The sequence below is a fragment of the Ceratotherium simum genome, chromosome 22, assembly GCF_057802395.1.
Source record: "Ceratotherium simum simum isolate JZ-2026a chromosome 22, ASM5780239v1, whole genome shotgun sequence".
Lineage (NCBI taxonomy): Eukaryota > Metazoa > Chordata > Mammalia > Perissodactyla > Rhinocerotidae > Ceratotherium > Ceratotherium simum.
The window spans coordinates 25435477-25462677 of record NC_141921.1 but is presented as its reverse complement, the minus strand read 5'-3'; the positions used below and the strand labels follow the sequence as shown (position 1 = coordinate 25462677).

The 27201-nt window shown below is 38.5% G+C and overlaps 1 protein-coding gene across 6 annotated transcripts in view; it reads left to right on the top strand.

Moving 5' to 3' along the window:
- The window catches only part of S100PBP (S100P binding protein), a 40594-nt gene that overhangs the window by 10461 nt on the left and 2932 nt on the right, over nt 1-27201 (top strand). For 4 of the 6 annotated variants that reach the window (XM_087446365.1, XM_087446363.1, XM_014784116.2 and 1 more), the window contains exons 6-7: nt 19795-19879; nt 21773-24429. The exons of 1 other annotated variant lie outside the window; for it this stretch is intronic. In XM_087446365.1, the coding sequence (XP_087302491.1) occupies nt 19795-19879; nt 21773-21914 (227 nt within the window). In that variant the 3' untranslated portion in view covers nt 21915-24429. Of the gene's footprint in view, nt 1-19794; nt 19880-21772; nt 24430-27201 lie in introns of those variants that run through there. One more of the 6 variants, XM_087446362.1, reaches the window with a different exon arrangement.

Here is a 27201-nt window from a genome sequence, read left to right as displayed (position 1 = left end):
CCCCATAGTTTAAACTGGGAGATTGTTTTGAATTTTCTTCAATTGGTGAGAAGGATAACCTCCTTACCCAAAGATTTTCACTTCAAGGGATTGCCTAACCTGATAATCCTCAAAGTGGTTTGGCTGACCAGTATTAGAGAGGAGTCTAAGGAGACTCATACTAATACATGAAGAGTGCCTCCCCTGTGCTTGAGGGATGTAACCAGACTTGTACTTTTTTGCTGGGGATTTTCTGTCTGAAAAATAGTAGAAGTGGATGACCAGGTGCTGCTTAGTAATCATTGGGTTTTTATTTGGAATTATTTATTTTCTCTGTTGCCTTCAGCATTTAAATGTAAAAAGCAGGCATTTCAAATACCATCGTGCATCTTGGCATCTAAATAAAAGCTCTTGAAAGGCTTTGACTACCTTCCAGATCCTTCCAGTTGAGTTCTCTCTGCTTCATTAAAAGCTATTGCAAACCAAAATGGCTAGATTCTTTCTCCAGCCCTCAAGAGACTATAGTCCAGGTTATCATTTATTCTGAACTATTGGCTGATGGGAAAACTCCTAAAGGGAAACTTGTGGGCTGTACTGAAGGTGCAGAGGTTAGAGATACTGATTAAAGAATTTCTTCTCATCTTTAGCTTCTTTCTTTATTCATTCAGCACACCTTTCTCAAGTACTTTCAGTGGTGCTAGGTTTGAAGATTAGGGATTGGAAATATAAAGAGGAGTAAGATAGGGTCTTGGCTCTCTGGGAATTGGTAGTCTAGAGAAGGAAAAGATAATTACACCACAATATTGATTAGTGCTCTAATAGAATTTCAGTCGTGTGCCGCATAACGACATTTCGGTCAACAATGGACCACATGTACAACAGTGGTCCCATAAGATTAGTACCACATAGCCTAGGAATGTAGTAGGCTATACCATCTAGGCTTGTGAAAATACATTCTATGATGTTCGCACTATGATGCATTTCTCAGAATGTATCCCCATCGTTAAGTGATGCATGACTGTATGTATAAAGTGCGGTAGGAGCAGGGAAGGAGCCCTTCTGTTTGTGTTTGGGGAGAGTGGAAGATGGAGGCTGCCCTAGGTGGGCTCCACAGAGAAGATAATTATTTCAATTATGCTAAGATCTATTGTAAATCACTAGGGAGGGTTTTAGGAGGATTTTTGGCTGAAGATTGAAGAACACTCCCCTTTCTTTGACAAATCTTGAATTATTTAGTAGTTTTCTGTTTGTTATAAGGCTATGAGTGAAAGGTTTAGAACTCTGAGACATCAGCCAGAAGAATTTTTTGTTCCAGGTCCTTTAATTTTTTTACTCAAAGATTTCTTTAAGCCGTCAAATACTTCTTGTACTGATTGTTCAGCCCTCTGCTTGTGAGATCCTTATGCTTGAACTATTTTAAAGGTTTGGTGGAACTAGATACAGTCCTCCCCCGACCCCTCAGATCATTGGAGGGGAAGATTAAAAGAAGTTTGTCTATATTCAACCTCTGTGGAAGAGACTTGTTCATTGCTTTTCCCTCCATGAGATGACTGACTTTCTTTTATAGCCTAGGCAGTTGACACTGATGATATCCATTTACATTTTCCTTTCTCATTTGGGGCATTTAAAAAGAAAATTTCACAAGAAAAGCAATGAGCAGCTGCTCATAGTATAACATCTTTTCCAGTCTCTTCCCCATTTAGCAGTCCCTCTCCCATTTTCTCACAACAATCTATATCCCATAAGGAACAACTGGAACAACTAGTGTAGAGGAAAGGCAGCATACTTTAGTGGTTGGGAGAGTAAAGTCTAGTCTAGAGTTAACTTCTGGATTCGTATCCTAGCACCACTGCTTACTGGCTGTGTGACCTTGAGCCAGTAAAAACTCAGTTTTCTCATTTGTAAAATGGGAATAATAAAGAGGCTTATTTAGCCTATGTGAAAATTTTACATGTAAGTACAAGTATAATGCATAGAACAGTACCTAGTCATAGCAACTAACATTTATTTAATACTTAGTATTATTAGCAAGAAAGTGTATCTTTTCATACTGAAGTTTTTATAGCTAAAATAGTATGACATCGTGTTTATTTTTAAATCTCAAAAAAAACCAACCTGGAAAATTAGAGAAAACAACTTTAACAAAATGTTGATAAATGAAGCTGAGTGATGGGTATGTGGGGGTTCATTATACTGTTCTCTACTTTTGTGTATATTTGAAAATTTCCATAATAAAATGTTTTTTAAAATGCATCTTTCAGGGGATTCCTTTTTGACATCTAAGAATTTTCAACATTACCAGTTATTCTAAAAATTTCACAGGCCTTCCAGGAACCCAGTGTGATACTAAGTTCTTGTGTCACTTCCCACTGCCCAGTATTTATACATCCAAATTTTAAAGATTTTTATATACCATACTGCAGGGGAGACAGGAGCAGATTCTTCATCTCCTCTATATATGAATTACAGGGCAGCGAGAAGCAAAAAGAGGGAGCATAGTGCCTCCTATCCTTCTTTTTGAGATGTTTAGTACTGTTTCACTGTGGAAAAGTATAACTCTTCAAGTTCTTTGTTAGACACAGAGAAATTAGCAGGGGGCAGATTCAAATGTAGTTCCTGCCAATTCAGTTTGAATCCTCTCCATTGGGATAATCATCTTCTTTCTTTTTTTTTTTTTTTAAAGATTTTATTTTATTTATTTTCCCCCCCAAAGCCCCAGTAGATAGTTGTATGTCATAGCTGCACAACCTTCTAGTTGATGTATGTGGGACTCGGCCTCAGGATGGACAGAGAAGTGGTGCCTCGGTGCGCACTCGGGATCCGAACCCGGGCCACCAGCATCAGAGCGTGCGCACTTAACCACCAAGCCACGGGGCCGGCCCAATCATCTTCTTTCAATGTGTATATTATTGATATAGAATATGATAATATAAATCATCCTTCAACTCCATTATTCTAATATAGGTATAATCTCTTTTTAGTTTAGTGCCAGATGAGTCTTTGATAGCATTTACAAAGAAATACCAACCACTTCCTTCCTGACATCCCAGCTAATGGAAAACGTTATATGGACTTATTTCTTAGAGTAGAAAAGGACCATTAAGATCTTCTCTTTAATCTCCTAATACATAAATCTATTCTTTATATCTTTGCCAAGTGACCATTCAGCCTTTGCTTAGAGTTCTAATAATGTAAAACTCATTAGCTCAAGAAGCAGGCCATTCACTGCTTAGAAAATTCTAATTGTTAGAAAGTTATTCCTTACATTGAGCCGAACTCTGCTTCCCTTTTTCCATTGGTAGTTCCTAGTTCTGCCCTCTAGGATCACAAAAAATTACTACCCTCTTCCAGTTACTTAATGTATTTTAAGGACCTTTCCATGTTAAATATCTCAAAATAAGATTTTTAATGATTACAAAGTATTATACAGTTTATTCCATTGGTTAATTAGGTCATGTCCATTTACATTAGTAATGCTGCAGTGAACATTCTGGTCAATAAATGTTTGTATACAACTCTTATTTCTATAGGATGAATGCCTATAAGTGGAATTGCTGGGTAAAGTATATAAATATTTTAAAAACCTGTGTTATATGTTACCAGATTGTCCTGCCCCCCCAAAGTTTATTTATTTTTATTGTCACCAATTTGATAGGTAAATTTTAACATATTTTGTTTTAATAGTGAGGTTAAGCATTTTTTATGTTTATTGGAAATTTATGTTTAATCATAATTTCTTAAAATTTCATCTAATATCTAGTTCATATTCCAATTTCCCCAGTTGTCCCCAAAATATCTTCTTGTAAATTGTGTTTTTTTTTTTTTTTTTGTGAGGAATATCAGCCGTGAGCTAACATCCATGCCAATCCTCTTTTTTTGCTGAGGGAGACTGGCCCTGGGCTAACATCCGTGCCCATCTTCCTCCACTTCATGTGGGCCACCGCCACAGCACGGCCTGACAAGCGGTGTGTCGGTGCGCGCCCGGGATCTGAGCCCGGGTTGCCAGCAGTGGAGTGCGTGCACTTAACCACTACACCACGGGGCTGGGCCCCTCTTGTAAATTGTTAAAACAGGATCTAATCAAAGTTCATGTGTTTAGTTATTGTATCCTTAGTCTCTCTTAATCTAGGTCACTTGTTTTGTAGATTGTCCCACATTCTGAATTGTGTTTGATTGTTTCCTTGTGGTGGTGTTTAACTTGTTCCTCCATCCCCTGTATTTACTGTAAACTAGAAGTTGGGTCTAGAGGAAGGATGAGATTCAGATTAAGCATTTTTGTCTGGAATAATTCACAGGTACTTTTGTGTATTCATCTTGTATCAAATTAGGAGGCACCACCTAATGATAGGTTGTTCCGCTAATAGTGATTCTAAGTTTGATCACTTTGTTAAAGTGTTAATTGCCATATCGTTCCATTGTAAGGTACATTTTTCCCTTTGTAATTAGTAAGTCATCAGAAGGTAATGCTTTGGTACCATTCTAACATCCTGTTTCACAATTGTTCACCTAATGGTTTGAGCATTCATTGATGATCCTTGCCTGAATCAGCTACTACACAGAGTTGCACAGAAAAAGTTCATTTTCTAAATATATCATGTCTTCTACAATTATCAGCTAGCATTCTTCTATAAAGATTTTAAATTTTTTTTAGTATCACTATTACCTCATGGATTTTTTAAAAAAATGTGTTATAATCAATTATAGTCATTATTCTTTTTGATGCTCAATTTATCCCAAATTTGACCAATGGGAACTCCTTCAAGTGGGCTCCTGTGTCTTCTGACATGACCCTATTAATCTTTTTTTTTAAATTGTGGTAAAAAAATAACATAAAGTTTATCGTCTTAACCATTTTTAATTGTACACTTCAGTACTGCTAAGTTTATTCATATTATTGTGAAACAGACCTCTAGAACTTTTTTTATCTTGCAAATCTCAAACTCTATACTCATTAAAAAACAACTAGCCTTTTCCCTCTCCCCAAAGCCCCTATTAACCACCATTCTACTTTCTGTTCCTATGAATTTGACTACTTTAAATACCTCACAGAACGAGAATCATACAGTACTTGTCTTTTTGTGACTGGCTTATTTCACTTAGCATGATGTCCTCATGGTTCATCCATGGTGTAGCATGTGCCAGAATTTCCTTTCTTTTTATGGCTGAATCATATTCCATTGTATGTATATACCACATTTTGTTTATCCATTCATCCTTTAGTGGACATTTGGGTTGTTTCCTCCTCTTGGCTATTATTAATAGTGCTGCTAGGAACATGGGTGTGCTGATATCTCTTCGAGACCTTGCTTTCAGCTCTTTTGGATATGTACCCAGAAGTGAAATTGCTGGATCATATGGTAGTTCTACTTTTAATTTTTTGACCTCTGCTGTTTAATTTTTAAACCTCATACTGTTTAACACAGTGGTTGCACTATTTTACAGTCTCACCAACAGTGCCCAAAGGTTCCAGTTTCTCTATATCCCTGCCAACACTTGTTATTTTCTGTTTTCTGGTAGTAGCTATCCTAATGGTTGTTAAATCACTATAGTAGTCCCCCCTTATCCATGGTTTTGCTTTCTGTGCTTTCAGTTACCCACTGTCAACCTCAGTCTGAAAATATTAAATGGAAAATTCCAGAAATAAACAATTTATAAGTTTTAAATTGCATGCTGTTCTGAGTAGCGTGATGAAATCTCATGCCGTCCTGCTCCCTCCTGCCCAGGATATGAATCATCCCTTTGTCCATTGTACCCACTTTGTCTACTATATACACGACCTACCTGTTAGTCACTTAGATGTCTCAGTTATCAGATCAACTGTTGCGGCAGTTCAGGTAACCATCGACATCATCATGACTCGATGATTCTCCTTCTGATGTATCCTCAGAAGGTCAGTAGTAGCCTAATGCTACATCACAATGCAAACCTCATTCACCTCACTTCATCTCCTCCTCATTGGGAGATCACTCCATCTCCCAATGGAGGCATTGTTATCATCTCAAATCTTCACAAGAAGAAGGGTGCGTACAGTACAAGATATTTTGAGAGAGAGACCATGTTCATATAACTTCTATTACAGTATATTGTTGTAATTGCTCTATTTTATTATTAGTTACTGTTGTTAATCTCATACTTTGTCTAATTTATAAATTAAACTTTATCATAGGCATGTATGGATAGGAAAAAACATGGTATATATAGGGTTGGGTACTATCCGCAGTTTCAGGCATCCACTGGGGGTCTTGGAATGTATCCCCCTCAGATAAGGGGGGTCTACCATATTGATGGTGTTACAACTAATCAAATATTGTTCACTGGAAAGCCAAGTAGTATACTATGGTTTCATTGTCTTTCTTGAATTATTTGTTTTTCTGGAGTTGTTAATTATCTCACTTTTTTTTTAACTACAAATGAATTTATTCTTAAATTTTTCACAAATGCAGTTGTTCCCCTGTCTTCCCTGAAAATGCTCAGACATACCCCGTAATCTGTTAATTCTTTTCTTATTTTTTTCTGGAGCCTTCTTCCTAGAGCCTTATGTTCTTTTTCTCCAGTCTGCACTGGTTATTCTCTAGGCCTGCTACGGAGCTGTCATCTTGGTATTTCTCTTTGCTGCCCTCCTGGATTGAATCCTGTTTCCTGGATCTCATTTCTTCCTCTTTCTTTCTTTCTTTTTTTTTTTTGGTGAGGAAGATCGGCCCTGGGCTAACACCTCTTGCCAATCCTCCTCTTTTTGCTTGAGGAAGATTGGCCCTGAGCTAACATCTGTGCCAGTCTTCCTCTATTTTGTATGTGGGTTACCACCACAGCATGGCTGACGAGTGGTGTAGGTTTGCGCCTGGAATCTGATCCTGTGAACCCGGGCTGCTGAAGCAGAGTGTGCCAAACTTAACCACTACGCCACTGGGCTGGCTCCTCTTCCTCTTTCCTGATGTTTTGTTTTAGTGGAGTACATCCTCAGAACTTCTAAGAAAGGGTGCATAGGAGATAAATTTGGGAAGCCCCTCCATATCTGTAAATGTCTTTATTCTATCCTCATACTTGATTGATAGTTTGATAAAGAATTCTAAATTGAAAAATCATTTTTCCTCAGAATTTTGAAGGCATCCATCCAGTGTTGCTGTTAAGAAGTCTGTTATCAATTTAATTTTTATTCCTTTGTATGTGACCTTTCTTTTTCTCTCCGGAAGTTCTTAGTCTTCTCTTTATCCATTGTATTCTGAAAATTTGTACTAATTATTGAGATGTCTTGGTGCAGGTCTTTCTTTTTCTTTTTCCCTCCATTCTTTATAGTAGGTACTTAGTGGGCCTTTTAATCTGGGCATACATCTCTCAGTTATGAGAATTTCTTATATTTCTTTGATAATTGTTTCCCTCCTGTATAATCTGTTCTCTGTTTAAGGAACTCCTAATAGTTAGATATTGAATTTCCAAGATTTAATCTTCTATATCTCTTATCTTTTCTCTCTTTATTTTGCCTCTGTCTCTTTATTCTGCTTTCCAGGATATTTACTATCTTTTTGTTCACTTTATTTTAACATTCACATTTATGATTTCCAAGAGTTCTTTCCGGTTTTGTTACCTTTTCATATCATGTTGTTCTTATTTTATGAATTTATTTATTATCTGTCCCAAGATAATTTTTCTGTTTTGAGTTACAATTGATATACATTAAATTGCACAAATTTAAAGTATACAATTTGTTGAGTTTTGACTTATGTATACACCCATGAAACTATCATTGCAATTAAGATAAACGTACCACACCAAAAAGTTTCTTTGTGCCACTTTGTAATTCCTCCCTCTGTGTTTCCTTGCTCCCTCCAGTCCCCAGGCAACCACTGATCTGCTGTCATTATAGATTAGTTTGTAATTTCTAGAGTTTTATATAAATGGAATCATACAGTATATACTCTTTGGAGCCTGGCTTCTTTCTCAAAGCATAATTATTTTGAAATGCATCGTTTTGTTGGTAGTTTATTGCTTTTTATTCCTGAATAGTATTCCATTATATAGATATACCACAATTTGTGTATCTATTCACCTACTGATAGGCATTTAGGTTGTTTCTAACTGGCTATTACAGATAAAGCTGTTATGAACATTCATACACAAATCTTTGTATGGATATGCTTTCATGTCTCTTGAGTAAATATCTAAGAGTAAAATGACTGGGTCATATGGTAGGTATATATTTAACTTTTTAAGAAACTACCAGGGGCTGGCCTGGTGGTGTAGTGGTTAAGTTCATGCAGTCTGCTTTGGCAGCTCAGGTTCGTGGGTTCGGATCCCGGGCACAGGCCTATACCACTCGTCAGTCATACTGTGGTGGCAGCCCACATACAAAATGGAGGAAGATTGGCACAGATATTAGCTCAGGGCAAATCTCCCTCAACAACAACAAGAAAATAAAAATAAAAATAAATAAATGGTAAAAAAAAAAAAAAAAAGAAAGAAACTACCAAACTGTTTTCCAAAGTGGTCGTACTATCTTATATTCCCTCCAGCAGTGTAGGAATTCCCGTTGCTCCCATCCTTACCAAGGATTGTTCATTGGTAATATATTGAAATTCAGTTGATTCTTATACATTGAGCTTATATTCTGCAGCCTTGCTAAATTCACTTATTAGTTTTGGTACCTTTTTTGTAGATTCCATCAGTTTCTACATATACAGTCATGTCATCAGCAAATAAAGACATTTTTACTTGTTCCTATCCAATGTGGCTGCCGTTTATTTACTTTTCTTGCCATATTGGCACTGGCTAGGACCTTCAGTTTAATGTTGAATACAAGTAATACAAGTAACTTGTTGCTGATCTTAGAAGGAGAATGTTTAGTCTCCCACTGTTAACGATTATGTTAGCTATAGGTGTCCCTTGAATACCCTTTATCAACTTGAGGACGTTTCCTCCTATTTCTAATTTTAGAGTTTTTATTAGAAATGGATATTGGATTTTGTTAAATACTTTCTCTGCATCTATTGAGATGATCAAACTGACACAGTCAGCCTGCTATGTTTATCTGAGAGTATGCCTTGACTTTTTTTCTTAAATCAACTTTATTGAGGTATACTTTACATGCAATAAAATGCACCCATTTTAAGTGTACATTGTGGTGAGTTTTGAACAATTTATATACCTGTGAAATCATGACAACAATCAAGATTAATAGAACACTCCCACCATCCCAAAAATTTCCCTTGTGTTCCATCCCAGTCAGTGTGTCCCTGCCCCCACCCCAGTCCTAGGAAAGCACTAATTTCTTTTTGGTCACTATAGATCACATTTGTCTTTTCTAGAGTTTCATATAAACAGAATCATGCAGTAGGTGCTCTTTTGTGTTTGGCTTCTTTTACTTGCAATAATTTTTAAAATATTCATCCATGTTGTTGCATGTATCAATAGTTCTATGCTTTTACTGACTAGATTAAAACATACCACAGTTTAATCTAGTCACATGTTGATGGACATTTGTGTTCCTAGTTTTTGGCTATTGTGCATAAAGCATCTCTGAACATTCATATATGGGTTTTTGTGAGGATGTGTGGTTTCATTTCTCTAGGGTAAATAATTAAGAGTGGAATTGCTAAGTCATATAGTAAGTGTTTTTTTAACTTTATGACAAACCGCCAAACTGTTTTCCAAAGTGATTATACTATTTTTTGTGGCTTTTGTAAGGCAAAGGCTTGGGTTCTTTTTTTTGTATATGGATATCTAGTTCTTCTAGCACCATTTCTTGAGAAGATTATCCTTTCTATGGGTTTATTTCTGAATTCTATATTCTGTTCCATTGATATATATATGTCTATTCTTATGCCAATATTACACTGTCTTGATTGTAACTTTGTAGTAAGTCTTGAAATTGTTTTGGTCTTTTGGATTTCCATAATTTTTTTTTTTTAAATCATCTTCCGCTTGTCAATTTGTTAAAAAATACCTGTTGGGTATTTCATTGGGATTGTATTGAATCTGTAGATCAGTTTGGGGAGAACTGACATGATAACAATATTGAGCCTTCCAATTCATGAACAGGATATATTTCTCCATTTATTTACGTCTTCTTTAATTTCTCTCAGCAGTGTTGTGTAGTATTTATTGTACAGATTTTGTACATATTTGGTTAATTCATTCATAAGTTTCTTATGCTTTTTTATGGTATTATAAATGGTAATTTTTAAATTTTCAATTTCCAACTGGTCATTGCTAGCATACAGGTATACAATTGATTTTTTTTTTTCAAGATTTTATTTATTTATTTTTTTCCCCCCAAAGCCCCAGTAGCTAGTTGTATGTCATAGCTGCACATCCTTCTAGTTGCTGTATGTGGGACGCGGCCTCAGCATGGCCGGAGAAGCAGTGCCTCGGTGCGCGCCCGGGATCCGAACCCGGGCCGCCAGCAGCGGAGCGCGCGCACTTAACCGCTAAGCCACGGGGCCAGCCTACAATTGATTTTTATATGTTGACCTTATGCCCTACAACCATGCTAAATTTTCCTGTTTTGTTAAATTTTTAATTGACCCCTTAGAATTTTCTATGTTAACGTGATAATATTATCTGCAAATAAGGACAGTTTATTTCTTCCTTTCCAATCTAGAAGACTTTTATTTCTTTTTCTTGGTTTACTGCACTGGTTAGGACCTCTAGTATATTAAGTATGATATTAGCTGTAGGTTTATCATATATGCCCTTTATGGAGTGAGGCAGTTGACCTTCTGTTTGTAGTTTGGTGAGAGTTTTTATCATGAATGAGTGGTGAATTTTGTCAAATGAATTTTCTGCATTTATTTAGAAGGTCATATGGTGTTTCTCCTTTATTCTGTAATATGGTGTATTACATATATTGAGTTTTTGACTATTAGGCCAACTTACATTCCTGGGATAAATTCACTTGGCCTTGATGAATTATCCTGTATTTAATTTGTGAATATTTTTAAGGATTTTTATGTCTTGTTCATGAGGAATATTGGTCTTTAGTTTTTCTTGTATTGTCCTCCTCTGGTTTAAGTATCATGGTAATGCTGGCTTCATAAAATGAGTCGGGAAGTGTTTTCTCCTCTGTATTCTCAGTTTGTGTAGGGTTGGTATCATTTCTTCCTTTAAATTTTGGATAGAGTTTACCGATGAAGCTGTCTGAGCCTGGAGTTTTCTTTTTGGCAAGGTTTCTAACTACAGATGTAATAGATATAGGGCTTTTGAGAATTTCTTTATCTTCTTTTTTTTTTTTTTTTATAATTTTATTTATTTATTTTTCCCCCAAAGCCCCGGTAGATAGTTGTATGTCATAGTTGCACATCCTTCTAGTTGCTGTATGTGGGACACGGCCTCAGCATGGCCCAGAGAAGCGGTGCATCGGCGCGCGCCCGGGATCCGAACCCGGGCCGCCAGCAGCGGAGCGCGCGCACTTAACCGCTAAGCCACGGGGCTGGCCCGTTCTTTATCTTCTTGAGTCCATTTTGGTAATTTGTATCTTACAAGGAATTTGTGCCTTTTATCTAAGTTGATGAGTTCATTGGCATAAAATTATTCACAATATTCCCTTATTCCTTTAATTACTATAGGCTCTGTAGTGATGGTCACTGCTTCATAATATAGGTAATTTGCCTTTTTTTCTTGCACAATCTAAAGATTTATCAATTTTATTGATTTTTTTTCCCCTAAAGTAGGTTTTTAGTTTCATATTTCTGTATTGTTTTTGGCTATTATTTTGTCTTTTTCTTCACTTAATGCTTATTATTTCTTTTCTCCCACTTACTTTGGGTTTAATTTGCTCTTGTACTCTAGCTTTTTAATATGGAACCTTTAATATGGAACTTTTCCATTTTCAGTAAGCATTTAAAGCTGCAGGTTTCCCTTTGAGTGCTGCTTAGGTGCATCCCACAAATTTTGATGTTATGTTTTCATTTTCATTTGGTTCAAAGCAATTTCTAATTTCCCTTGTGATTTCGTTTTTGACCTATGGGTTACTTAGAAGTATGTTGCTTAATTTCCAAATATTTGGGAGTTTTCAGCTATCTTCCTATTATTAATTTCTAGTTTAATTCTGTTGTAGTCAGAGAATATACTCAGTATGATTTCAATCCCGTTAAATATACTGAGACTGACTTTATATTCCAGCATATAGTCTATCTTGGTGAATGTTCCATGTTCACTTGAAATTGTATATTCTCATGTTGGTGGAGCATTCTATAAATTTCGGTGAGGTTTTGTTGGTTGATGGTGTTGTTCGATTTTATATCCTTACAGATTTTCTTACTAAAAGAGGAGTGTTCATATCTCCAATTCTTTTTTTTTTTTTTTTTTTGGTGAGGAAGATCAGCCCTGAGCTAATATCCATGCCAATCCTCTTCTTTTTGTTGAGGAAGACCAGCCCTGAGCTAACATCTATTGCCAATCTTCCTTCTTTTTTTTTTTTCCCCTTTTTCTCCCCAAAGCCCCAGTAGATAGTTGTATGTCATAGTTGCACATCCTTCTATGTGCTGTATGTGGGACGCCGCCTCAGCATGGCTGGACAAGTGGTGCGTCAGTGCGCGCCCGGGATCCGAACTCGGGCCACCAGCAGCAGAGCGTGCACACTTAACGGCTAAGCCATGGGGCCAGCCCCATATCTCCAATTCTAATTGTGGATTTTTCTGTTTGTCCTTTCAGTTCTGTCAATTTTGCCTCATGTATTTTGAAACTCTGCTATTGGATGCATACACATTTAGGAATATTATATCCTCATGATATATTGACCCCTTTATTATTTGGAACTGTCTGTTTTTACTCTTCGTAATATTCTTTGTTTTGGTGTCTACTTTGTCTGATATTAATATAGCCATTCCAGCTTTCTTTTGACTAGTGTTTGCATGATATGTTTTCTTCATCCTTTTACTTTTAACCTATCTATATCTTTATGTTTAAAGTGGATGTCTTATAGACAGCACATAGTTGGGTCTTGGTTTTTTTCTTCCAGTCTCACAGTCTCAGTCTTTTAATTCAAGTGTTAGTCCAATCACATTTAATGTAATATCAGTATGGTTGGATTTAAATCTACCATCTTGCTACTTGTTTTCTTTTTGTCTATCTATGTTTCTTCTTTCATCTTTTCCTGGCCTTTTTTTTTGTATTTTTTAGTATTCCATTTTGTCTCCATGCTTGATTTATTACCTTTGCTTCTTTGTTTTATTTTTGGTGGTTGTTCTAGGGTAGTAGTTCTCAAAGGTTTTGGTCTCAGGACCAATTTACATTCTTACAGATTATTCATACTATTAAAAATTGAGGACCCCAAAGTGTTTTGTTCATGTGGGTTATATCTATCTATATTCAAACCATATTAAAAGTTAGAACTGATAAATAGTTAAAATTTTTATTAATATATTTTAAAATAACAGTAGGGCTGGCCCCGTGGCTTAGCGGTTAAGTGTGCGCACTCTGCTGCTGGTGGCCTGGGTTTGGATCCCAGGAGCACACCGATGCACTGCTTCTCCGGCCATGCTGAGGCTGCGTCCCACATACAGCAACTAGAGGGATGTGCAGCTATGGCATACAACTATCTACTGGGGCTTTGGGGGGAAAAAAATAAATAAATAAAATTAAAAAAAAAAAAAGAACTTAAAAAAAAAAACAACTCATTGCCTGTTAACATAAATAACATGTTTTTATTAAAAATAACTATATTTTCCAAAACAAAACCAAAAATTTAGAGAGAAGAATGGCATTGATTTACATTTTTACAAAACTCTTTTAATGTCTGGCTTAATAGAAGACTGCTAGATTCCCATATGTGGTTCTACATTCCATGTCATGTCATGTAGCCTCTTGAAAAAACTTCCGTACATTTTTGAGAGAATGCAAGTGGAAAAGCCAAGTACATCTTAGTGTTGTTATGAAAATAGTTTTAACCTTGTGAAGCCTCAGAAGGGTGTTGAGGACTCCCAGGGATCCTTGGAGACACTTTGAAAACCATTGCTGTATAGTTTACAATATGGATCTTGTTTTTTTGTGTGAGGAAGATTGGCCCTGAGCTAACATCTGCCAATCCTCCTCTTTTTTTTTTTTTTTTTTGCTGAGGAAGACAGGCCCTGGGCTAACATCCATGCCCATCTTCCTCTACTTTATATGGGACGCTGCCACAGCATGGCTTGACAAGCGGTGCCTCGGTGCGCGCCTGGGATCTGAACCGGTGAACCCCAGGCCGCCACAGCGGAGCGCAGCACTTAACCACTTGCGCCACCGGGCTGGCCCTACAATATGGATCTTTAACTTGTCAGTCTGCCTTCAGATAATGTACCACTTAACATATAATTGAAGGCCCTAACAACAGTATACTTCGAAATCTCCATTCTGTTTTTGTTATTTTCATGTTTTACATATACATATATTTTAAACCCTTGAATACATTATTTTTACTTTAAACAGTCAGTTATCTTTTAAGGACATTTTTTAAATGAAAAGAATAGTCTTTTAATTTTTTTTTAATTTATTTATAAAACCCATAAGCAGTAGAAATAAATCTAACCAAAACGTGCAAGATCTTTTTTTTTCCCCCCGAAAGCCCCAGTAGATAGTTGTATGTCTTAGCTGCACATCCTTCTAGTTGCTGTATGTGGGACACGGCCTCAGCATGGCCGGAGAAGCGGTGCGTCGGTGCGCGCCCGGGATCCGAACCCAGGCCGCCAGCAGCGGAGCGCGTGCACTTACCTGCTAAGCCACAGGGGCCGGCCAAAAGAATAGTCTTGTATGTTTATTCACATATTTACCATTTCCAGTGCTCTTGATTCCTTTCCATCTGGTATTTTCATTTTTCCTGATGAACTCCTTTTAGTTTCTTACAAAAGGTGCAGGTCTGCTTTTGTTTATTTACAAAGTGTTTGTTTTGCCTTCATTTAAAAAAACTTTTTAGGGGCCGGCCCCGTGGCTTAGCGGTTAAGTGTGCACGCTCCGCTCCTGGCGGCCCAGGTTCGGATCCCGGGCGCGCTCTGACGCACCACTACTCTGGCCATGCTGAGGCCGCGTCCCACATACAGCAACTAGAAGGAAGTGCAACTATGACATACAACTACCTACTGGGGCTTTGGGGGAAAAAAGGAGGGGGATTGGCAATAGATGTTAGCTCAGAGCTGGTCTTCCTCAGCAAAAAGAGGAGGATTAGCATGGATGTTAGCTCAGGGCTGATCTTCCTCACACACACACACACACACGAAAACTTTTTATTTTGAAAAATCATAGACTCATAGACTCATAAGAAGTTTCAAGACTCACTTCAGTTGTTTCCCTTCCCTCAGGGATCACACTTCTGAGCAGTGTGAAAATAGTTGTTTTGCCGTTTCTAGTTGCTTACAATGGGAGGTAGGCCCATTCATCGTGACTAGAAGTGAAAGTCTCTGCTTTGATTTTTACTGAAGATCATAAGCAGCAATGGTGATGTAAATTCTGATTCTGCATTTGCCATTGCTGTTGAGGACATTCACATGTCACTCAATATCCCCTATATAATACATCACTTCAGAAATGAGTTACATGATAATTCCTGTTTCTTTCTTTCGCTTTTTTGCCTTGTCTGTAAGGAAAAGCAGCTAAGATTTGTACTATATCGTTGCAATTTTGTTGACCTAGAGGTGACACATTTGCTTTCTTGCTTTCTACTTAATCTCTTTTTCCTTTTTATTCCTATTTCATTCATCTATTTGTAAAAGCAGTGGCCTACACCCCTATAGCACATTTTTTCCCTTCCTTCCCTCTTCATTCCCTCCCTGTATTAGGTATTTTTTTGATTGCATGAGATAGAGACATTGTGATTGCCTTTAAGTAACTGAGTTTAAGGATTTACAGGAAAAGATGAAGATTAGATGCTCAACAACATAGCCAGGCCTCAAAGTAAAAAGAATTAGCCATAGAGCCAGGCCCTCTCAAAAATGGGTGCCTTTGTTCCCTATTCAGGTTTCCCCACTGATTTAGTGATTCTGATACTTCTAATCTTATCTGTCTCTCTGACCAGTTCTTCTTTTGCTCTCTATTAGCTATCTCAAGTGTCTTGTTTCTCCTAGAGCCCTGCCTGTGTGCTGTTCTCATTACCAAAGTTCACATTCACATTCCAAAGGAGAGTATCTGATTGATTCACTTAATGACCTGTTGGTGCCATGGGAGCTCTTAGGTCATTAGCCAGCTGAGAGATTCTCTGTTCTTGGGTCATGTGCCACACTTGATTGAGTAGGGTCATGTGGTACAGAGTATGGTGACATATAAAACCTGTCAGAAGGGCCATTGGCATAGCAAGCACTCAGCATTATCATTCCTCCTCCTTTATAACAATTGATTCACTTTTATCTTACTAAAGACAGTTATTAGACTGGATTTCCCCCCAAACTAGTCATCTACATATTTATAGATTAAAGTTTAGATGAACTGCTGATCTCATTCCTGAAATGTTGCGTTTTTTTCCTCTTAATTTCATTCTTAGCCCAAAACAAGGAACAGCCTTTACCACCTTTTAGCCACAACTTAAAATAAACCCATGGTACTGATTGTTGGTCCAAGAAAGCCCATCTGTTAGAGACTATGAAGAGAAGAGAAAATTCAGATATTTCCATTCTTGTAGCATCTCTAAATTTGGAGGAAGAAGAGATTGAAGCTATGAGCTGAAATAAGGTTTTTTGATTATTAGCCCCACATGGGTTTGAATCCTGGCTTTCCAATTTCCTAGAAGATAGATGAGTATCTTTTCTAAGGTTCAATTTACTCATGAATAAAATGGAGTTTATGGGATTTGCCTCATGTGGTTGTTAGGACTAAATCATAGGATACATGCAAAGCACTTAGCAAAGTGCCTGGCACATAAAACATGCTTGATAAATGTTAGCTCCCATTATCTCTAGATCATTAAGTCTGATTAATAATAAAGGTTACCATAGTACATCAGTAAGTTCTTTGTGCTAATGAAAACTAACACTTCTTGGTACACGAGCTAAGACCTAATTATTGAGCCACTGTTTACTCAGTGCTGTGCCAGGTATCAACTGGGTATACAAGAGACATTGTGATATGATTCTTGCTTTCTAATCCCCACTATGAAATGTTAGTCCCAGAAAAATTGTTAAGGAAACTCAACATTATGATGGTATTATACTGTTGGAATTTGGGTGTATGACCTTGGACAAATTACTTCTCTGTTCCTCAGTTTCTTCATCTGTAAAATTAGGAAAATACCTCATAGGATTGTTATAAGGAATAAATAACTTAATATATGTAAAGCGCATAGGACAGTGCCTGATAAATGGTGCTATATGTAAGTTGCTGCTGCTAGATTATTACTCCTAGCAGTTGAATACTTGAAGCCTCCTTGAGTCTAATCGACCAGTCTTCTTCTTTTAGTTTAAAGTGAAGAGGTTTCTTTGTAGGAGGTTTATAGTGTATCTTTAGTCTCCATCATCAGGACAATTTTATAGAATCTAAGTGGTAAGAGATGAATGAACTGAAGGACATGGTCTACAGGTGTTCTTGTTCCATTTTGAGATTGGACACCAGAATTTCCAAATCTCGCCAGTCCTCCTTTGGTGATGCTTTGGCAGAGAAACTATATCTTGAAATTTTTACAAAGCCGATTTTTTCCTCCCACTGAAACGTCCTTTTGTGGGGGCTAGAGGGAGTGGGGTGCTACTGATGTGAAAGTAGGGTACAGAAAAGGCAATTTGAATGGAGAGCTTTGATTTTAGCTTAATAAATCCAGCAGGCAAAGGATTTTCTAATCAAAAGCTACTTCCCTTCTTAAAGGGGAAACTCATTTCTGATTTATATTTCCTTCTCAAGAAGTGAGATTAGTATGCTTGCTTTCTGTATTAATGAGATTGAACATCTTACATTATGTTTACTAATCACTTATATTACTTTTGTGAATTACCTGTTCGTATCCTTGACCTCTTTTGTTTTATGAGAAGACTTACCTTTGTAGAATAATTAAACCTTTGCCAAATATGTTTCAGATATATCTTTCATTTCGTCAATTGTCTTTTTTACCCTTGGTTGTGCTTTTTTAACTGCACAGAACCTTTTAATGTAATGAATCTATAAATTTTTCCTGAAAAGTATCATCTCATGGTTAGAGAAGAAATTTCTGCTCAGTGCTATAAAACATGTCATAGTTTATGTGTAGACTGATCCATTTAATAAGTATTTTTCCTTACAAATAGGAAAATTGATTGTCACAGGATTTGAAGAGTCTTTGCAAACTAACATAAGCCTGAGGCTGTAACACCATAATAACAATAGCTACCACTTACGCACACTGTCTGTGTGCCAGGCAATATGCTAGGTCTTTTATGTAGTATATTCCTAATACTCAACTTCAAGCTAAATATTATTATTATCCACATTTCATAGATGAGTAAAGTGGGGCTAGAAGAAGTAAAATGATATGCCCAGGGTCACAGAGCTAGTTAGGGGCTGGATTGGAATTTTAACTCATGTCTGCGTAACTCCAAAGTATGTACTTATTCTACAAAGCTTGGCTTCTTGAGGCTTCAAATAAATTAAATTGGTCCTAAAAGTTAAGTATGTATCTTTTATCACAACTTGAAAAGATGGTCTGTAGCCTAGTTAAACTGCTCTTGGTTCTTGAGAGTGTAGTAGATAATAGATAAGGTAATGAGAAATATGTAAACTAGCTGGAAGAAAGGTCTCCACTGTCTAGGGCGGTGGTTCTCAAAAGTGTGGTTCCCAGACCTGCAGCATCAGCATCACTTGGGCCTTCGTTAGAAATGCAGATTCTCAGGTCCCACTCTACAGCTACAGAATCAGAAACTCTGGAGTTGGAGCCCAACAATCTGTTTTATAATACTTCCAGCTGATTATGATGCCTGTTAAAATTTGAGAGCCACTGGTCTAGGGAAACTATTTCATTCTCTGTAACCATAATTGCTGATTTTGTAAGCTTCAGCCTAAGTCTCACCCCTTAAGTGCAAAATTAGCATTATTGAATAGTGGCAAAAGCATGGAATCAAACAGGAGCTAGTTTTGAGTCCACTTTAATAAGCATTTAAGGCAAGTTCACCTCCCTAAGCCACAGTTTCCCATCTCTAAAATGATGTTAATAACATCTATCTCCATATAACATTTTTTTAGAATTAAGTAAGCTATGTGTAAAGTGCCTTATACCTTGCCAGGCTCTCACATGTTGGAGAAATTTCCTCCAGCAATTTTTCTTGTTTAGCAAAAAGTACCCATCCGCCTTCTAGTCTCAGCTTCTCTTGTTTCTTGAATGTATTTTGCTGTCTTGTATCTCTGGGTCTTTGTATTAGCTATTTCTCTTGGACACCCCCACCTCCCACCCCTCTTTACCTCACTAACTTCTATACATCCCTGCTTATAGTCTACTTCCCCTGGAGGGGGCTTTCTCTAACCCCCACTCCCCAGTCTCTGTGCTCACATAGCACCCTGTATTCTTCCTGTCAACTGCACTTATCACAAGTTTGGCAATTGCCTGTGTCCTTTATAAACTTCATTGAGGTACAGTGCCTTGTCTAATGCTGTATTCTAGGGACAAGTAAAGTTCCTCACACATTGTAGGAACTAATAAATGTTGAATGAATGAATAGTGACTGTCATTATTGCCTCATCATCATCATCATCATCATCATCATCATCATTATCATCATTATCCAAGATTGGCAAGCTCCCCTCTCTGGCTTGTCGTTTTTGTGCTGACTGCTTGTGATAATCATAAATTAGATAGTATTAGGACCAGTGCCTGTTTTCTCTTTCCCTGAAAGCACATGCTTTGACGTAGGCTGACATGGTAGTTCACTGAGCTGCTTCCTAATCACTGATCCCTCTGTATCACAGGTATGCTGGGGGAGCTGCATGCCTTGGTGGATCAAGTTCATATGCAGGACCCAAAGTGGCAGCATCCTTCAGACCTCACCATGCGGTGAGTGGGTAATTATAAGAAAGAGGAAAAGGGTAGAATTTGGCTGCAGGAGGGATGTGGTGGGGAGTTGGGGGTTGTAATTGTTGTTTAATTCCAGGGGTAGAAAAAGAAGTTATACAGTATAATAGAATAAGAACTGGACTGAAATTCAGGAAACCTGCGTTCTAATACTAGCTTTGCAATTTTTAACTAACTATATGATTTTGATCAAGTCACTTCACTGGCCCTCACATCAGTAAAATTAAGATGATGGACTAATTGATGTCAAAGGGCCTTTCTAGTTCTGAGATTTTCTGGATTCTTGATGCAGTGTGATTTTACAGATTTATTGTTACTTTGATCCAGTTACTCAGAAACCTTGGAGTCATCTTTGACTCTTTTCTCTCTTACCCCATATTCAGTCTATTAGCAAATTCTGTAAGCTCCACATACAAAATATATCCAAAACCTGATCATTTCTCATCATCTTCACCTAGATTATTGCAAGTCTCCTAAATGGTCTCACCGTTTCTGCCCTTTCCTGTCTACTATTCTCAACTCAGCAGCCAAAGAGATTCTTTTAAAGCATAAGTTGGATTCTCTTCTTTGCACAGAATTTTCCAGTGGCTTCCCATTTCACATCTTCCCATCTTCAGCATCCCCTGCAAGGGCCTATATGCTTTGGCCTGGGCTTACTTGGTTTTCACCGACCTCTTTTCCTGCTACTCTTTGCCTTGCTCACTCTGCTCTAGTCACACTGGCTTCCTAGCTATTTCTCAGATATGTCAGACATGCTCCCACCTCCAAGGCCTTTACACTTAGTGTTTCCTCTATAGTTGCCAAAATGACGGCAGTTCTCAGAAAGGCAGTGTAGTGTAATGGTTATGAAATAAATTCTGGAGTCAGATGTGAATTTAAATCCAGGCTCTTCTACTTACTCCACTGTGTGACCTTGGGCAAGTTACCTAACCTGACGCTCAGTTTCCTTACCTGTTCAAGGAGTTAATGAGAGTCCTTTTCTGGGGTAGGATTGTCATTAGCGTTAAATGAGATGAGGTATTTAAAGAATTCAACAAGGACTTGCATATAGGGCTAGATAAATGTCAGGTACTGTTATAATTATTTTCAACCCTGGCTACTGCTCATAATCACCTGTGGAGATGTCTAAAAATAGAGATGTCCAGGCCCTGACTCCAGGGATTCTAAGTCTTTAAGTCTGGGAGGGAGATGGGGGCCAAGAATCTGTATCTTTAAAAAGCTTCCCAGGTGGTTATTAGGAGCAACTGGAGTTGAGAATGGGATAATGTTATCTCAGAGGGTCCTCTTCAGAACCCTAGCCCAGCATATGACTTAAGGAGACTCTCAAGAAACTTTACTTTGAGTCTGTGCTATTAATGTTTCAGCCTCTGAACTTGCAATGTGATACTCACATGATGATTTACCTTCTCTGGGAATTTTATTCTAATTTTAACTGCTGTGTCCTGAGCAACCTTAAGCAGTGTCAGACAATGAGGTCCGCTTGGAGGTACAGGTCTGATGCAAGCAATGAAATATAGATCCTGTTCTAAGTGTTTCTGGAGGGAGAAAATATTTTTTTCCTACTTAAACATTAGTGTACATTATACATTAGGTTTCTTAGAACATTTGTGTATATGGCACATATCACCATAATACCTGTATGGGAATTAGGTGGCTTTGAAAGTTGAAAGGAAATAGCACTTATAATGTTATGACTTTCATATAAATAGTATAAAATTTCTAAAATTGTGAGAATCGAAATATAAAATTAATATCCGATTTCCAAAAGTAATGATATTCTTAAAATAGTTGTCTTGGCCTTTTTTGTATACAAATAGCCATTCTAGCTGAAACCCTAGCATCTTTCCTGTTTTTATTTTCCCTCTTTCCTGATAGAAACTACGCCCGGAAACGACAGAAACCTCTGCAAAGATACAGTCTGACTCAGTGGGTTGACAGGAACATGCGAAGCCACCATCGGTTCCAGCGTCTTTCAGATTTCCGGTCCAGTCCATTTGTCTCACCCCATCAGCCGTGAAGGTCCCTATCCAAGGTCCTGTCCAGAGCAGCATCTCATCTTCTTGTGCTGTTTTGTGCTTTGTAGATTTTGAATTTTATTTTTCACAAGATTTTTATTTAAAGAACTTGTCACCTTTTGGAAATGCCCATTGCTGACTTGAATTTTTTTGTATAAGGTCCTTCCTGTTTGTGTGTGTGTATGTATGTATGTTTTTAAGCAGTGTTAAGTTGATTTAGTTTTTATTTTTTTATTTAAAGTGAAGGTGGCTGCCTCCTGAAAGCCAACATTAAGCCAAAACACCCAGGCTCAAGCAAAACACCCACCTCTATGCAGAGGTAGAGTCTACTTCTGGTGCCCAAAATCTCCTGTAAGGAAGAGATTCTTTATCAGGCTGCAAACCAGTGTTAATTATTGCTGCTGACTTAAAAATGGACACAAGTCACTTCTAACAACCCCTCTTATATTTTTATTTGAATCTCCGAATACCTGTCAGTATTTTAAAGTTGGTGACCTTTGAAGTAGGATGGAGCAGGACAAAAATCCTGTTGAAAGGACAAATTAAGAGTGTAAATCTTCTCCTTTCTGTACCTACTAGCTGCCTTTATTTTTTTGGCTTTTTTTCATTCTTCATTAAATTGATTTTGCACAATAGTGTTTACAAATCTTACACATCTTAACTCTGACAGAAGACTACTGACTAACCCTTGTTGATTTGTGGTCTTGTGACTGGTCTTGTGATTGTCTTCTCGGCCTTTCTTCAAGGATTTTCCTTGTTTTTCCCCCAGTGACCACTATGCTCCTTAGGGTTCTACCAGTGTTGTCCTGTATCCTGTTAGAAATATATATGCCTCTTAAGAAGAGCCTCCCTGCTGTCTTTATTGACGAGTTGGCCACCCAGAGTCTTGACTGTAGGGGACAGGCCAGAAAGCCAGTGCTATTGAGGTGTCAGTTGGTTTTCAGTTTCATCTACTGAACCCCAACTTCAAGTATGAGTTGATGTGTTGGTCAGTGAGCCTCCATCCTATGGGAGAGACTTTGGAGAGGTACTTTTTTCTCTCCCTTATTAGTTAACAAGAGGTGCCTTTAGACACCCTGGATGTTACCATCTCCTCATTTGGTCAAAACTCGGGTGCAGTTTCACAAAACTGCTCAAGTGGGTCTAATATAGTTGTGATGAAGCTTGCGCACAAAAGCATTACCTGATCTTAAGGTTTGGTGTTTTAATTCAAGTTGACAGACTTTGTGCAGCCGTCTTAGTGGATGTCTTAGGAGTTTGTTACTCTCTTTTACAGACACTGCTAGACATCTTTTGGGAGATTTTGCAGTCCGGCATTTGTGCTATTGTTGTTCAGTCTCTGTGAAGGCTGTACATAGTTGCTGTAGCACAGCCTGTGATATTGGGCTAGCTGCATCTGTCTGGTTTTGTTGTTTCATCAGCCCTATCTTTTTTTGTGAGTAACCCGTCTTAAATATCCTACCCTGGTTTAGAAACTGACTTGGGAAAAGTTTGGTCATTCAAGCCATCACTAAATTTAGATCGATATCCCCAAATGTTTACTGTTTTTATCCAGTCAAGGATTCTCTTTTTCTTGGACATTTGGTACAGATTCTGGGACCAAAATGCAAAGAAGTTCTGTTGAAAGGCAAGAGTCAAAATCTGTTATTTCAGTTGGCATAATTGGCATTTACTACATCAATCACTTTTCCAGGTTTCCCTAAATTAGCTTGATGGAGATAAGCAAACATCCACCTTTGGAACCATAGCATAGTTAAAATTAATTGTAGCTGGAATAACTAGCATTGCAACTGTGTAGTTCCCCACAATAACCCAAGGAGTGAAGGGACAGCATTTTGCTTAGGCAAAAATGTAAGACTCCTGTTCCACCTTCCTGGTACAGGAGGGTTTACATCTGAATGTGTAATGGGAGCATCGCCTTTGCCAAATCAAATGAGTGACGGGTTAACTAGAAAATGTGACGATCACATTTCTTCTATGCTCAAATAATTCTGTTTTTCCAAAGCTTTAGCAGCTTAATTAAATCTGTTGGACAGGGGGAGAAGAGAACTGTTCTCTAGTGGTTAACATGATATTCTTTAAGAAAAGCAAAGCCAAAGAAAACTCATTATCAGGCATGTTTGCCTTAAAGATGGTAGTGGGTAGAATCTGGATTTTAATCATATTTGGTGTTGACCCCTAAGTCTAATATTTCGTGTGGAATTCTTGCCTTATTGTTTTATTTGAGTAAGCATTATGTGCATTTAACTGCCTACCTAGCTTTCTTCATGATGACATTCTCACCACAGGGGTCTTGACAAAGCAGAGTAAAAATGTGCTGTTTACATAGTTTACTTGTAAGCAAAGAGCCTGAAATAACCTGTAGTTTTACATCTAACACAGGCCCTGATTTACTGGAGTTGTTGTCAGGATCGATTATGAAACTGAAGTTTGGTGCCTCCTCTTTATCATGTTTTTTCCCTTGTAGCAGTTGTGTTTAATGTCATTAAAAAGAAATAAAAGTTCTTGTCAGTGGCATATGTGCTGTGGCCGTCTGTTGCGGGCTTTGAAAGAGGGTTCCTTCCTCCTTTGCGTAGGTAGGTTAGTGGGGTTTGGGAGGGGGTGGCAGTTAGTAGAATGTGGTACTGGGGAGGCGAGGGTGAATGCTCCCTGTTCTTTTGAGGGTAAATTACAGTGTTGAGAAAGGCGTTCCAGCAGTTAAGAAATGTTTAAATTGATTGGAATTTGCAGCTACATATAGTGCATGTCAGGAGCCTGATGTACAGAGAGCCTGAAATATCTCTGTGCTGCTGTTTTTGCAGAGGGGGAAGGTGGCTCAGCCCCATCAGACAGGTATTGCCTTGCATTCCTTCCCATGGCTGTGTGGTTGACCCCCACCCCCCACCCCCCGCCCCATCTCTGCCTCTCCAGAGCTAGCACTGATTAAGGAAGAAGCCGAGCTATCCTGGGACATTCTCCCTTTGAAAGGGATGTGAAAAACCAGAATTGATAGTACAAAATTGATGGTTGTTCTTAACCCAACTTCTCAGAAGTTGACTGCTCCTAGAACCTGGGGTGAAGTTTGCATAAGTGTGGGTAGCTTTGGGAGATATAGTGTTCCTTAGATCCCTTTTATGAACCAAGCTTCTTAGACTTACCCCTGGGAGCAAGGATAAAAGGGAAGGCAATAATAGCTTATCACCTCTATTAGCCAATGCTTCTAAAATCTCAACTCGTGCTGAGAAAATAAGTAGCAACGTGTTTGGACAGGCTCTCTGTCCTGCTGTTCTATAAGTTTTGTCTAGTATATATTCTATGGTCCAGGCAAAAGGTTCAATATAAATTTGCTAATTACTCAGCTATTTGATATTGTTGTCTGAGTCAGAAGTACTCTTGACCTATACATATCCATTTTGTTCCTGTCAGCTATAGATGATCCTTTGCCCAGTAATTGCTTATTTCCTTTTTAAAAGTGTATTATTGTAGGCATCAAAGGTTCCAGAGACCAGGCTGCATTCTCTGAAATGGTGATGTCCCTTACCCTCAGCTTGTTTTAGGTTATGAAAAAGTGAGGAGGAGGAGAAATGGACCTTCTCTAAAACGAATGGGTTCATTCTCTAACCAGCCTGTTTTGAGCTTTTACAAGAAGAAAACACCTCAACTAGAAAGCAGAGTTCCCTGCTTTTCTTCACATCGTCCTGCTTTTCTAAAAGAAAACAATTATTCCTAAGCTGATTCTAGGGTATGCTTGCTTTGTATGCCAGAGCACCTGTCAGGAAAAAAATTTCCACTTGTCACAGGAAGTATCAGCTGGTCAGTGGTGGAATTCCTTAGTGAACAAGCTCCTGCCTTGTCAATCCTCCCCACCTGTCCTCCCCTTAGGACAACTGGAACATGCCATAGACAGAAAATCTAACCCTCCCCGGCACCCATTGAGAAGGGGCTGGAATGTAATCCTTTGGACGACCTTTAAAGAGTCCATGTGATAGTCCTGGAATGTATCATTAAGGAACTATTTGTATACAAAGATCTCCTTCAGCTTAGCTTCAAGAGACATTTGAGGGTTTGGGAATATACTGATGGAGCTTGGTGGGGCTGGATTGGGGGGGTGTCCCATTTATAGAAGCAATTTGTTCTTAGAAGCTACTTCTAAAAAGCAAAATCCAAAAATTGTCAAATAGGTTTAAAGAGGGTGAGAAATAAAATAGAAGTCTGAAAGATCACATGACTGGAGGGAGGCGATGTTACATTTTTCTGTAAGGGTTGAATTAGAGATCTTAAAAGTGGATTGTAGGGCCGGCCCCGTGGCTTAGCGGTTAAGTGCGCGCGCTCCGCTGCTGGCGGCCCAGGTTTGGACCCCGGGCGCGCACCAATGCACCGCTTCTCCGGCCATGCTGAGGCCGTGTCCCACATACAGCAACTAGAAGGCTGTGCAACTATGACATACAACTATCTACTGGGGCTTTGGGGGGGAAAAACATTATAAAAAAAAAAAAAAAAAGAGGAAAGGACTCCTTCCCCACAGAAACACTCACCAGTCTTTCCTCTCCTCAGACCCTGGGGTTTCCCTCTTGTTGGTGTGAGGAAGCCCCTTGGCTCCTACTCTAGGTGGTGATGGGGTCTGGGAATCCTCTGTTCTCATTCTTTTGTTTATGAGATAGGAAACCAAGGTCCCCCCTCAGAGAAGTAATGAGGTGTTACATGATTACAAGGCAGGGTCTTCTGCCTCTCAGTCCAGCTTTCCTTCCACAAGCCTGCTGTGGTCAAGTAGGTCTCTTAGCCTCAAAGAACTTGCCTGGGCCCTTCCCAAGCTGTGAGGAATATGCAGACCTAAGTGAGTGGTGACCACAAGACCACATCACAAGCCACAGCTGTAGGGTTCTACTGTGCAACTACAGTTGATCCAGGAAAAGCTCAGTTGTTGTAGAACCTGGGGGTTTAGGGAGGTGATTAAAGGGAATGGAGTTTATCTAAGCCAGGAGTATTGTTCACTCCTCTCCCCTCACACCTTATATCCCCAGCTGATGTACTCTAGGCACAGATCAGTTGAAGACAGGACTCTCCCATGAGCAGTGCTCCCTGGACCCCACTGACAGCTTATCTATACCTGATACTGACTTGGGGGCTTCTCCATCCTTTGGCACTGGACGGGCACAGAGGGCCTGGGAAGTACCTCTCTGAGGTCGGGCTTATTCGAGTTCTGTGTGCTAATCGATTTCTCACTTTCCCACCCAGCCTCTAAGACTTGCTTTCCTTCTGCTCTCAGAAACTTCCAGAACAGCCTACCCTAAGCCCTGCTCACCTGACATT